Source organism: Staurois parvus, unplaced genomic scaffold (genome assembly GCF_062004578.1).
Source record: "Staurois parvus isolate SC_StPar_1 unplaced genomic scaffold, SC_StPar_1.0 ptg000007l, whole genome shotgun sequence".
Classification (NCBI taxonomy): domain Eukaryota; kingdom Metazoa; phylum Chordata; class Amphibia; order Anura; family Ranidae; genus Staurois; species Staurois parvus.
The window spans coordinates 5,209,205-5,222,343 of record NW_028317803.1 but is presented as its reverse complement, the minus strand read 5'-3'; the positions used below and the strand labels follow the sequence as shown (position 1 = coordinate 5,222,343).

The 13,139-nt window shown below is 42.8% G+C and overlaps 1 protein-coding gene across 1 annotated transcript in view; it reads right to left on the bottom strand.

Moving 5' to 3' along the window:
• Window positions 1-8,054: 8,054 nt before the first annotated feature.
• LOC149474281 (protocadherin-9-like) overlaps window positions 8,055-13,139 on the bottom strand; it is a 1,301,757-nt gene continuing 1,296,672 nt past the window's right edge. Inside the window, exon 4 of the mRNA XM_089668359.1 lies at window positions 8,055-10,026. Coding sequence (XP_089524485.1) covers window positions 9,653-10,026 — 374 coding nt within the window. The 3' untranslated portion in view covers window positions 8,055-9,652. The remainder of the gene's footprint in view (window positions 10,027-13,139) is intronic.

Here is a 13,139-nt window from a genome sequence, read left to right as displayed (position 1 = left end):
TGGATTTTAGGAACCGCTTGACAACCAGATTGAACACGTGAGCCATGCATGGCGCATGGCACAACCTTCCTTGATGCAGAGCAGACACCATGTTCTTTCCGTTGTCGGTCAACATGGTTCCGATTTTCAGTTTGCGCGGAGACAGCCATCTGTCGATTTCTCTGTTCATTACACTCAGAAGTTCCTCCCCTGTGTGACTACGTTCGCCAAGGCATACCAGGTGCAGCACAGCGTGACACCGTTGCGCCCTGCACATGTGATATGCCGGTCGGGTAATGGGACTTGGCACGGGGGTGGCGGCTGAGGACACGGCGGAAGAAGAGGTGGTAGAGGCGGACATCTTTTCTGGACCAAGGACGTGCAAACGTGGAGGCAAAAGCGGCGTGACCTGTCCAAGTTGCTGGTGCGGCTGTGCCGGCACCACGTTCACCCAGTGGGCCGTAAATGACATGTACTGTCCCTGACCGTAGTTACAGCTCCACACGTCGACGCTGCCATGCACTTTGGCAGAGACCGACATGCTCAAAGACTGGCCCACCATCTCTTCTACATGTGAATGCAGGGCTGGCACTGCCTTTTTGGCGAAGAAATGCCGGCTTGGCACTCTCCACCGCGGCGCGGCACAAGCCATCATTTCTCGGAAAGGTGCTGAGTCCACCACTTGGAAAGGGAGGGACTGCAGCACCAGCAACTTGGACAGGAGGACGTTCAGCTTTTGCACCGTCGGGTGCGTGCTCGCAAACTGTTGTCTCTTGGAAACGGATTCCAAGAAAGACTGCTGACGGAATCCGTGAAGAGGAGTAGCAGGAGAAGGAGCATCTGAACGAGCGGAAGATGCCAACGAGCGACAACTCCCCTCAGGAGAGGTGTTGGAGCCTTGACTGGCTGATAGAGGGCGATTGACGTCGGGTGACGGAGCAAGTAACGGAGCGGGTGATGGAGCAGGGGCTGGGGCAGGCAGAACCGCCGTATCTTTATCACGGTTTTCCCAGGCCACCGAATGGCGACACTGCATATGCTGACGCAACGCTGTAGTCCCAACATGGGCCCCCTGGCCACGCTTGACTTTCTGGCCACATAGTCGACATACGGCTACGTTTACTTCCTCGGGCGGCTTGACGAAAAATTGCCACACCGCCGAGTAGGAAACTTTGCCCCCGCTACTCCTCACTGGCTGACTGCTACTTCCTCCGTGCACACCGGCACCACTACTGGCCGTGGTGGTAGGCTGCAGTGGAGCTGGAGCTCTACTCCGTGGCCGTTTGCCTCCACTGACACTGCTGCGACCCTGCTGCCTCCTGGGCAACCCACCGACTGTTTTGCTCGCTGCCAAGCTGCCACCCTCTTCTCCTGATGATGCGGAAGCAATAGCCTGATGACGACGAGGCTGCCAAGTGCGATCAGCCTCATCATCATCAATTAGGGTCTCCACCTCACTACTAGCCCCCTCGGCTGCGTGTGGGTCAGGAGACAGACCTGTCTCTAGACCGGCTACCGAGCCACTCTCCTCGCCACTACTTCTTCGCCTGGCTGCTGAAGAGGCGGATGTCTACCCCCGTTCCTGACCGCCCTCTGTTAGCTCTTCCTCACTGTACAGTGGGGCTGAGCCCACAGCATGCGATACTTCGCTCGGTGAGGGAACACCAAAGGACAGGGGCAGGTAGAGGACACGTGATTTCAGTGGGCTTGCTCCCGGGCCATGCCAACAAACGGTTGTGTCTGACGTACCCACCGACCGTTGGCTGTAGGTGTCAGAGGTGACCTGGGAAGAGGAAGACGACCGAGCCAACCAATCGATGACGGCAGGGTTGTCGGTGGAGACACGACCGCTGGATGACACCGGGAGCACTGGCCTCTGGCTGCGACTAGTGCTGCCTCGACCCCTTCCTCTGCTGCCACGTCTGCTCGCTCCTGAAACATTGCCTCCTCTGCCACTCCTCTGCGTGTTGTCTGACATACTCTTTAATTCAACGATTCTGTGTCCCTGAGTAACGATTCTGTGTCCCTGAGTAACAATTCTGTGTCTGTCCCTGAGTAACAATTCTGTGTCCCTCAGTAACAATTCTGTGTCCCTCAGTAACAATTCTGTGTCTGTCCCTGAGTAACAATTCTGTGTCCCTGAAGAACAGTTCTGTGTCCCTGAGTAACAATTCTGTGTCCCTGAGTAACAGTTCTGTGTCCCTGAGTAACAATTCTGTATCCCTGAGTAACAATTCTGTGTCCCTGAGAAACAATTCTGTGTCCCTCAGTAACAATTCTGTGTCCCTCAGTAACAATTCTGTGTCTGTCCCTGAGTAACAATTCTGTGTCCCTCAGTAACAATTCTGTGTCCCTCAGTAACAATTCTGTGTCCCTGAGTAACAGTTCTGTGTCCCTGAGTAACAATTCTGTGTCCCTGAGTAACAGTTCTGTGTCCCTGAGTAACAATTCTGTGTCCCTGAGTAACAGTTCTGTGTCCCTGAGTAACAATTCTGTGTCCCTGAGTAACAATTCTGTGTCCCTGAGAAACAATTCTGTGTCCCTCAGTAACAATTCTGTGTCCCTCAGTAACAATTCTGTGTCTGTCCCTGAGTAACAATTCTGTGTCCCTCAGTAACAATTCTGTGTCCCTCAGTAACAATTCTGTGTCCCTGAGTAACAGTTCTGTGTCCCTGAGTAACAATTCTGTGTCCCTGAGTAACAGTTCTGTGTCCCTGAGTAACAATTCTGTGTCCCTGAGTAACAGTTCTGTGTCCCTGAGTAACAATTCTGTGTCCCTGAGTAACAATTCTGTGTCCCTGAGTAACAATTCTGTGTCCCTCAGTAACAATTCTGTGTCCCTCAGTAACAATTCTGTGACTGTCCCTGAGTAAAAATTCTGTGTCCCTCAGTAACAATTCTGTGTCCCTGAGTAAAAGTTCTGTGTCCCTGAGTAACAATTCTGTGTCCCTGAGTAACAGTTCTGTGTCCCTGAGTAACAATTCTGTGTCCCTGAGTAACATTTCTGTGTCCCTGAGTAACAATTCTGTGTCCCTCAGTAACAATTCTGTGTCCCTCAGTAACAATTCTGTGTCCCTCAGTAACAATTCTGTTTCTGTCCCTGAGAAACAATTCTGTGTCCCTCAGTAACAATTCTGTGTCCCTCAGTAACAATTCTGTGTCCCTCAGTAACAATTCTGTGTCTGTCCCTGAGTAACAATTCTGTGTCCCTCAGTAACAATTCTGTGTCCCTCAGTAACAATTCTGTGTCCCTCAGTAACAATTCTGTGTCTGTCCCTGAGTAACAATTCTGTGTCCCTGAGTAACAATTCTGTGTCCCTGAGTAACAATTCTGTGTCCCTCAGTAACAATTCTGTGTCCCTCAGTAACAATTCTGTGTCTGTCCCTGAGTAACAATTCTGTGTCCCTCAGTAACAATTCTGTGTCCATCAGTAACAATTCTGTGTCCCTCAGTAACAATTCTGTGTCTATCCCTGAGTAACAATTCTGTGTCCCTGAGTAACAGTTCTGTGTCCCTGAGTAACAATTCTGTGTCCCTGAGTAACAGTTCTGTGTCCCTGAGTAACAATTCTGTGTCCCTGAGTAACAATTCTGTGTCCCTGAGTAACAATTCTGTGTCCCTCAGTAACAATTCTGTGTCCCTCAGTAACAATTCTGTGTCTGTCCCTGAGTAACAATTCTGTGTCCCTCAGTAACAATTCTGTGTCCCTCAGTAACAATTCTGTGTCTGTCCCTGAGTAACAATTCTGTGTCCCTGAGTAACAGTTCTGTGTCCCTGAGTAACAATTCTGTGTCCCTGAGTAACAGTTCTGTGTCCCTGAGTAACAATTCTGTGTCCCTGAGTAACAATTCTGTGCCCCTGAGTAACAATTCTGTGTCCCTGAGTAACGATTCTGTGTCCCTCAGTAACAATTCTGTGTCCCTCAGTAACAATTCTGTGTCTGTCCCTGAGTAACAATTCTGTGTCCCTGAGTAACAGTTCTGTGTCCCTGAGTAACAATTCTGTGTCCCTGAGTAACAATTCTGTGTCCCTGAGTAACGATTCTGTGTCCCTCAGTAACAATTCTGTGTCCCTCAGTAACAATTCTGTGTCTGTCCCTGAGTAACAATTCTGTGTCCCTGAGTAACAGTTCTGTGTCCCTGAGTAACAATTCTGTGTCCCTGAGTAACAGTTCTGTGTCCCTCAGTAACAATTCTGTGTCCCTGAGTAACAATTCTGTGTCCCTGAGTAACAATTCTGTGTCCCTCAGTAACAATTCTGTGTCTGTCCCTGAGTAACAATTATGTGTCCCTCAGTAACAATTCTGTGTCCCTCAGTAACAATTCTGTGTCTGTCCCTGAGTAACAATTCTGTGTCCCTGAGTAACAGTTCTGTGTCCCTGAGTAACAATTCTGTGTCCCTGAGTAACAGTTCTGTGTCCCTGAGTAACAGTTCTGTGTCCCTGAGTAACAATTCTGTGTCCCTCAGTAACAATTCTGTGTCCCTGAGTAACAATTCTGTGTCCCTCAGTAACAATTCTGTGTCCCTCAGTAACAATTCTGTGTCTGTCCCTGAGTAACAATTCTGTGTCCCTCAGTAACAATTCTGTGTCCCTCAGTAACAATTCTGTGTCTGTCCCTGAGTAACAATTCTGTGTCCCTGAGTAACAGTTCTGTGTCCCTGAGTAACAATTCTGTGTCCCTGAGTAACAGTTCTGTGTCCCTGAGTAACAATTCTGTGTACCTGAGTAACAATTCTGTGTCCCTCAGTAACAATTCTGTGTCCCTCAGTAACAATTCTGTGTCTGTCCCTGAGTAACAATTCTGTGTCCCTCAGTAACAATTCTGTGTCCCTCAGTAACAATTCTGTGTCCCTCAGTAACAATTCTGTGTCTGTCCCTGAGTAACAATTCTGTGTCCCTGAGTAACAGTTCTGTGTCCCTGAGTAACAGTTCTGTGTCCCTGAGTAACAATTCTGTGTCCCTCAGTAACAATTCTGTGTCCCTCAGTAACAATTCTGTGTCTGTCCCTGAGTAACAATTCTGTGTCCCTGAGTAACAGTTCTGTGTCCCTGAGTAACAAATCTGTGTCCCTGAGTAACAATTCTGTGTCCCTAAGTACCGATTCTGTGGCCCTAAAGTCTCTTTGGCCCTAAGTCTGTCCCTAATACAGAGAGGTCTGTCTCTCTTGAATGACCGTAGGCTAATGGAGAATTCTAAGATGGCCGCAATTTATAGCTCGACCATTACACAGTGCTGGCTGGCTGGCTGCTGATTGGCTAATGCGATCACATGTCATGAATGAATGCATTATGGGTCAGCGCGCCTTGTCTGCGCGCCTTCCCAGAGATCCCCGCTCCGTCACCACACATGTCGCCGCCATTTTTGGAAAATTTCGATTCGCGCATCCGAAGTCTGCTAATTTTTTTCCTAATCTTCGAAACGAATTCCACTTCGCCAAGTTCGATTCGCTCATCTCTAATCATGAGAAAAGTGAAAGATCAGCCCAGATCTAGGAGTAGCTTGTGAATGATCTCAAGGCAGTTAGGACCACAGTCACTAAACAAACCATTGGTAACACAATACGCCGCCATGGATTGAAATCCTGCAGCACCCATAATGTCCCCTTCCTAAAGAAGGCACATGTACAGGCCCATCTGAAGTTTGCCAGTGAATATCTAAATGATTCAGAGAAGAATTGGGAGAAAGTGCTGTGGTCAGATGAGACCAAAATTGAGCTCTTTGGCATTAACTCGGCTCGCCGTGTTTGGAGGAAGAAAAATGCTGACTATAACCCTAAGAACACCATTCCTACAGTCAAGCATGGAGGTGGAAACATTATATTTTTGGGCTGTTTCTCTGCTAAAGGTACAGGCTGACTTTGAGCACAATGAGCAGCCAATGGACGGGACCATGTATTGTAAAATCTTGGATGAGAACGTTCTTCCCTCATGAATGGGTCTTCCAGCATTACAATGACCCAAAACATACTGCTAAGGCAACAAAGGAGTGGATCAAGAAGAAGCACATTAAGGTCATGGAGTGGCCTAGCCAGTCTCCAGACCTTGATCCTATAGAAAATGTATGGAGGAAGCTGAAACCTCAAGTTACCAAGCAACAGCCAAGAAACCTTAAGGATTTAGAGAAGACTTGTAAAGAAGAGTGGCCCAAAATCCCTCCTGAGATGTGTGCAAACCTGGTAACCAACTACAAGAAAAGTGTTAGCTCTGTGCTTGCCAACAAGTGTTTCTACACCAAGCACTAAGTTACGTTTTGCTTGGGGGTCAAATACTTGTTTTACTCACTGAACTGCAACTCAGTTTATAACATTTGTACCATGTGTTTTGGTCTGGATTTATGGCTGATATTCCATCTCTATCATTTAAAATACACCTATGATAAAAATTATAAATCCTTTGTTTCTTTGTAAGTGAGCAAACTTAAAACATCTGCAGGGGAGCAGGGGATCAAATAATTAATTTCCCCACTGTATATATATATATATATATATATATATATATATATATATATATTGCATAGAAGCAGTCATTGTAAAATTATCTGTTCTTATCTGACAGTGACAGGTTGCTTAAAGTGTTACTAAACCCAGGACCCTGCATTTACTATATCTGGTCTCCCACAGTACACAGAACATGGAAATGCACTTATTTTAGTAAATATAAACTGCTAAATACCTTTTATCATCAGCAGTATATAGCAGTCTTGTGACTAGTATCAGTGTTCAGCCGAGCACTGGTTAATCTTGTAGGAGGGATTTTTATTCTGCTCTGACTGTACTAAAAGGCTGGATAACCCCTGATCCTCTGTCTGGACAGTGCTGATTGGCCGTGTGCTAATGACATGCACCTTCCCAAAGAAAATTTTTTTTCTAACAATACACACCAAGGTGAGCATGTGCAGAGTGACCCCTAGAGCTCTGTACTATCATCAGATAGACTGGGGACAGTGGAAAAAGGAAGGATCAGAGAAAATAGGATAAAGCTGCCATTTTACACAATGCAGAGGATTAACCCCTTATGTTCCACAGTGAGTAGAACAAGAATGTATATATATAGACTGATTTTACTGTTGTGGATTTTAGTAACACTCTTTAGAACTTCACTCTCTCAGTCAGCATTGACTATTTTCAATCCTTATGCTGCTGGCATTAGTAAATAGGAACATATATCATATTTACTTGTTTTAAGCTATTTTTTTTACTTTTCTTCAGTTGGTTTCTGGTTTCTTGCCTAGGCAAATGATGTCATACATCCCAGGAGTCTACTGGAGGGGAGCAGTGTTTTATTAGCTAAGCACACCCCCCTGCTTGTATGTCTGAACTAAGGGCAGATGGATTCCAGGAAATCAATGCTACATGCTACATGCATTATCTGCCCTTAAACAAGATGGCCATGGCCAGAAATGCTAGGAGGTGTTTTTCAAAGTGATTGCTCAGCTAAATAAAACCTAGAGAAATGGTTGGGGGAGTTTGCTTTGAATATTAAAAACAAATTCAATAGCTTTTTTGTTTTGTGGTACTCGGATGCAGTGTAGTTCCACTTTAAACTTGAATTTGCAGTGGACTATACTAGGTATTAGAAAAAAAACTACAGTCAGCTCATACAGTAGGCTGTTTCTCCTACATTATTATAAGTGATGGTTGGAACTTATCTTAGAAACAGATCAGCTGTCATCTACACATGTTGAAATGGCAGGTACCAGGCAGCTAGCTATCCTCAAGCTATTTACATAGATTTTTTAAAATTATATTTATCTATTACTGGATTGCTGTAAAGCTCTACTTTGTTTCGTGTTTTCAAGGTCTACACCTTAAGGTCTTTTAGAAGAGATGTCCCATTTATTTATTTTTAATTAGAATATATGCCTACATTCTGGTACTCCAGATAGGGCATTGTCTTTAGTTAGAGGAAGTTGCCCCTATAATTAACCTTGTTCTTTTGAGATATTGTCCGATATTATTTTATCAAAATATTCTTTGTTTTGACTAGGTCATCATAAGCACACTGCTTTTTAGGCATTCAATAAATATGAACAAACATGTTTTGATAATATTATAAGAAATGATTCAAAACAACATACATTTTAAAACATTTATTGCAAGTGCTTAATAACTGTAAATAACGTTGAATTGGCAAAGCAGTAACAAGAATAACTGGTTAGATACGTATTCTGTCATATTCATCAAACACCCCTCACAAACTGACAAATTACTGCAAAAAAGCAATGCACCCCCTTTCCACGCCTATACTGTGGATAAAATCGTGAGTTGGTATACACAAAAAAATATATTTTGAAGAAAAAAACATCATCTGATTAACAAACTTTTCATAGATGTTTAACTGTGGCATAGGATATTTTTTGTAAGGAATTTTGCATGCTACTTATTTGCTTTAATTGTCTGTCATGCCTTAACTAAAACCTTGATAGAATGTTCCAATTTATGTCTACGTGCAACTGAGATTCTATGAACATCAGAATTCACTTTTTGGCTAAACAGTGAAATGATATTTATTCTTGCCAGGCATTGGCCGTTGATGTTAACAAACATTATTCAACAACAAAAACTGATAACTATCTACTCCCACCAACTGGCCTACTAAAAGAATGTCCTGTTACACTATGGAGTCACAACACATTTATTATTTTGTGGCTATGATCTAAGAAAAACACTTGTGTTATTACAGCACGCTAGTTACAAAAGTGGCCAATTTGGCAATATAAACTGTTTTCACAAATTCACACAAATTGCATATTATTAGGGTCATTCAATTTTGAATCTTAAAATAAGTTTTTTTATCATGGGTAATATATTTATTGCCTCTGTTTTTAAGAAAATATTTTAAACTTTGATATTTTATCTAGAGCATCATATGGAATAAATAAAATTTTACAAATTTCAAAATATAGTATTTAGAAAACAGTTTATTTGCCAAATGCCCACATACTTTCCTACCACATGAAAACATGATCTTCAATAGTTTAACACAAGTGTTTCAAGTTGTTATATGTTAGACAGAAAACATTGAAACACTTAACACTTGGAAAAACAACATAAAATAATACTGTAGAATGCAACCTTGACACAAAAGTATGCTACAGTATATAAGTGATATTTTTCTTTTATAAGTACACAAAGTTGTTAGTAGTAACTTGCTTCTATTTACAGGTATCTGATCTCTGAATGACATACAAGTGTCCACTAACATTATTAATAGCACAATAGGTTTCATCTTGAAAGATTTAGCTGGTTTTTTTGAATTATGATGTCAAGTATTACTGTTCCAGCACAGATTGACAATAACAAGAGCACAATTCATCTAATTTGATATGCTTTTCAACTACAACAATCCACACTGAATTCTGTCCTCTCCCTATCCCTATTTCAATAACGTAACATGCCTCCTGCAACCAGTAGCAGCAGTCCAGGGTAAAAAAAAAAGTTTTGAAAAAACCATTTAACAGAGTTTTAATCTCCATTCACCAAAAATAACAAATCTAGAAATAGGTTTATTCACATATACTAGAACACCACATGTTCAGTGGTGCCAACACAAAAGTATGCATATTTGTTTTTGTAATATGTCACAAAGTTCTAGAGGTCTACTCAGTACGTGAAGCTCTGAACACACGATAGCAAATCTAATTTGGCTAAAATGATTAGTCCAAATAACTTGTTATAGTTGCTGTTCCTTTGGGCTATCCAGAGCACCTGAGACTGGCTTGTAGGATTTTAAATTAGCCAAAGGAATGTCACTCATATGATTCCCACTTGTGAAGTGTCCATCAGTACTCCCAAATTGGTTTCGGTCATTGAACTGGTTTTTGTTGCTATCTTCTTTCCAGGTTTTTGTTAGTGTGTGTCCATTGACCAATTTGTCCTTTTTCAGCCAATCTTTCTGAGATGCAAATGTAGAAAGAGGAGACTTTGGTTGCTGGTATGGACCAAGACTTGGGGGCATCCAGCAGTTGTCAGAGTGGCCCAATACCAGACATTCTTGAGTGCACATTTCTGTAGCTTCTGCTAATCCTCTAGGCCCAAGTGGTCCATCTGTGAGAAAAGATAAACAAAATGAGTAACCATTATTATACATACAAAGTTGAAACATATAAATAATGTGAAATATAATTTAAAACAGTAGGTATATTTAATGTACCTCTTAATATAAAATGCATATATTTTATTGGTAATTGGTAGGTATTCTCTAGGTTTACTATAGAAGCAAACTTATGAATTAACTTCTTAGCTCTTCCCATATATAATTTGAATAGGAGCTCATTCACACCACATAGTATGGAATAACATTCATTAAAACCCATATTTTAACAAGCAATATTATGATGTAGTTTTTGGTTCTTCATATTCATTCTTAAAGTGTATGTTTAGGTATTTTTGTTCATTTTAGATTAGAATAGATAGGGATAAAAGCTAAGTCAGGATATTTTTTGCTGCCAGTGTCTGGTTGGGCAGAATTATCATGACTTACTGACCCAGCTGCAATGAAAAGTAAGAGGAAACGTCTACAAAGTGAGAGACCCTTGACAAGGAAAATCTTTTGCCTTGTGTTTGATGAAACAATGATGAATAATCATGGACAAGAAGCTCCCAAACCTACTATGGCATCTGGACTACCTATCTGCAAGCTTTACATGTGAATCTGACCCTTACAAGAAACAAGAAGAAGGAGATTGATTGCTATACTGGTAAAACATCTTTGGCATTTTTTTATTGAGTTCCTTATTTTATCTATAAACTACTTTTTAGAGGATCTAAAACCAAAAACAAACAATTTAACCAACTGCAACTCACCTATCATTACATTTAGTGGGCTGCATTATTTTTCTTTTTTGGACAGTTTTCCTTTATATTCTCCTGGTGATCTGGCCAATAACACACTTCCTGTCTTAGAGTGTCTCCACTCTGTAGCAGAGGATTAGAGCCACTCTTGAACAGCAGCACTGCCAAACAGTTGAGAGAGTAGTACTAGACTCACTAGCAAATTTAGAAGGACTAGACTGACAAATTAAAGAAATTCCAACTAACACTTTTTAGGCAGTTACAGCAACATATGGATTCCAGGAAGTGAATGCTTCATCTGCTCAAGATGGCTACAGCTAGAAGTGCTAGGAGATTTTTTTCAAAGTTATTTCTCAACAAAGTAAAGCATGGAGACATGGATGGATAGGTGAATTTGCTTTGAATGTTACAAAAATAATTAACATTTTCAGTTTGTGGTGCTCTGATACAGTTAAGTTCCACTTTAGCAGTGCACCATAGAAACCAACCAGAATTTGCTCTGCTGATATGAGGCCACTGAAATATTATGAATGGGTGTTATGAAATACTTTGCTGAAGAATTAGCACTTAAAGCAGAGTTCAGAGAAGATAGGACCAAGCTTCCATTTTACACAGTGCAGATGATTAACCCCTTAGGTTCTACAGTGAGTATAGCAAGAATGTATATATAGACTGATTTCACTGTTGTGCATTTAGTAACACTTTAAAGTAGAACGTCACTCTCTCAGTCAACATTGACTATTTTTAATCCTTATGCTGCTGGCATTAGTAAATAGATAGGAACATATATCATATTTACTTGTTTTAAGCTATATTTTTATGTGTCTTCAGTTAGTTCCTGGTTTCTTTCCTAGGCAAACGATGTCATACATCCCAGGAGTCTACTGGAGGGGAGCAGTGTTTTCTTAGCTAAGTACACCCTCTTGCTTGTATGTCTAAACCAAGGGCAGATGGATTCCAGGAAATCAAAGCTACATGAATCATCTGCCTTTATTCAAGATGGCCATGGCCAAAAATGCTAGGAGGTGTTTTTCAAAGTGATTTCTCAACAAAATAAAGCCTAGAGACATGGATGGATGGGTGAATTTTCTTTGCATATCACAAAAACAAATAACATTTTCAGTTCATGGTGCTCTGATACAGTTAGGTTCCACTTTAGCAGTGCACCATAGAAACCAACCAGAATTTGCTCTGGTGACATGAGGCCACTGAAATGTTATGAATGGGTGTTCTGAAATACTTTGATGAAGAATTAGCACTTAAAGCGGAGTTCCAGCCATTTTTGTGTTTATTAAAAGTCAGGAGCTACAAAAACTGTAGCTGCTGACTTTTAATAAACACACACTTAACTGTCCCGGAGTCCAGCGATGTTCTCACCCACAGCCAGGGCTGGACTGACAATTTGAGCACTCGGGCACTGCCTGAGGGCCAGGGGTCAGTAGGGGGCCCCATAAAATGCCCCTGGTACCTTTTATAGGCTTTTTTGGGTGTGTTTTGCATGTGGGCAAGGACACAGGGGCCCCATGATCCCCAATTGCCCGGGGGCCCCATAAGTTGTCAGTCCGCCCCTGCCCACAGCGTCCCTTCTTCCCTTCTCTCCTCCATGGCTCCAGCATCTCTACTGTGGGCGGACATCAGGCTGTGACAACTTGCAGCTTCACAGCCTAGTGACCACTGAACATGCACAAGTCACAGTGCGCTTCCTAATTGTCCGGCAGTCTTCTGGGACCTGTGAAAGTTTCCAGGAGTCGATGGGAGGGAGCAAGGGGCTGAACTTTCTGCTCAGTTCGCCATTGCAAAGTGGGAGTGGGTACCTGTCAAGTGGAAGTGGGTACGCCCCCCAAAAGGTGCCAAATATTATTATTATTACTACGAGTTTATATAGCGCCAAAGGGTTTGCTCAGCGCTGTACAATAGGGGGGGACAATACATGGCACAGTACAACAAAGACAGACAGCGTACGAGGGGTAAGAGGGCCCTACTCTTACGAGCTTACAATCTAGGAGGGAGGGGGTAAAGGTACAGTAGGAAGTGGCTGGGGGGGATGAAGTGGTAGGAGGAATGAGGGAGGATGGCCGTTAGGTGAGGGTGGGGTAGGCTTCCCTGAAGAGATGGGTTTTGAGGGAGCGCCTGAATGTGAATAGAGAAGGTGACAGTCTGATGGATTGGGGCAGTGAGTTCCAGAGGATGGGGGAGGACCTGGAGAAGTCCTGCAGTCGTGCATGGGAGGAGGAGACCAGGGAGCAGGATAGAAGGAGGTCCTGTGAGGAGCGAAGGGTACGGGTAGGGTGGTACCTGGTGATCAGATTGGTGAGGTAGTCAGGGGCAGTGTTGTGAACGGCTTTGTAGGTCAGGGTAAGGAGTTT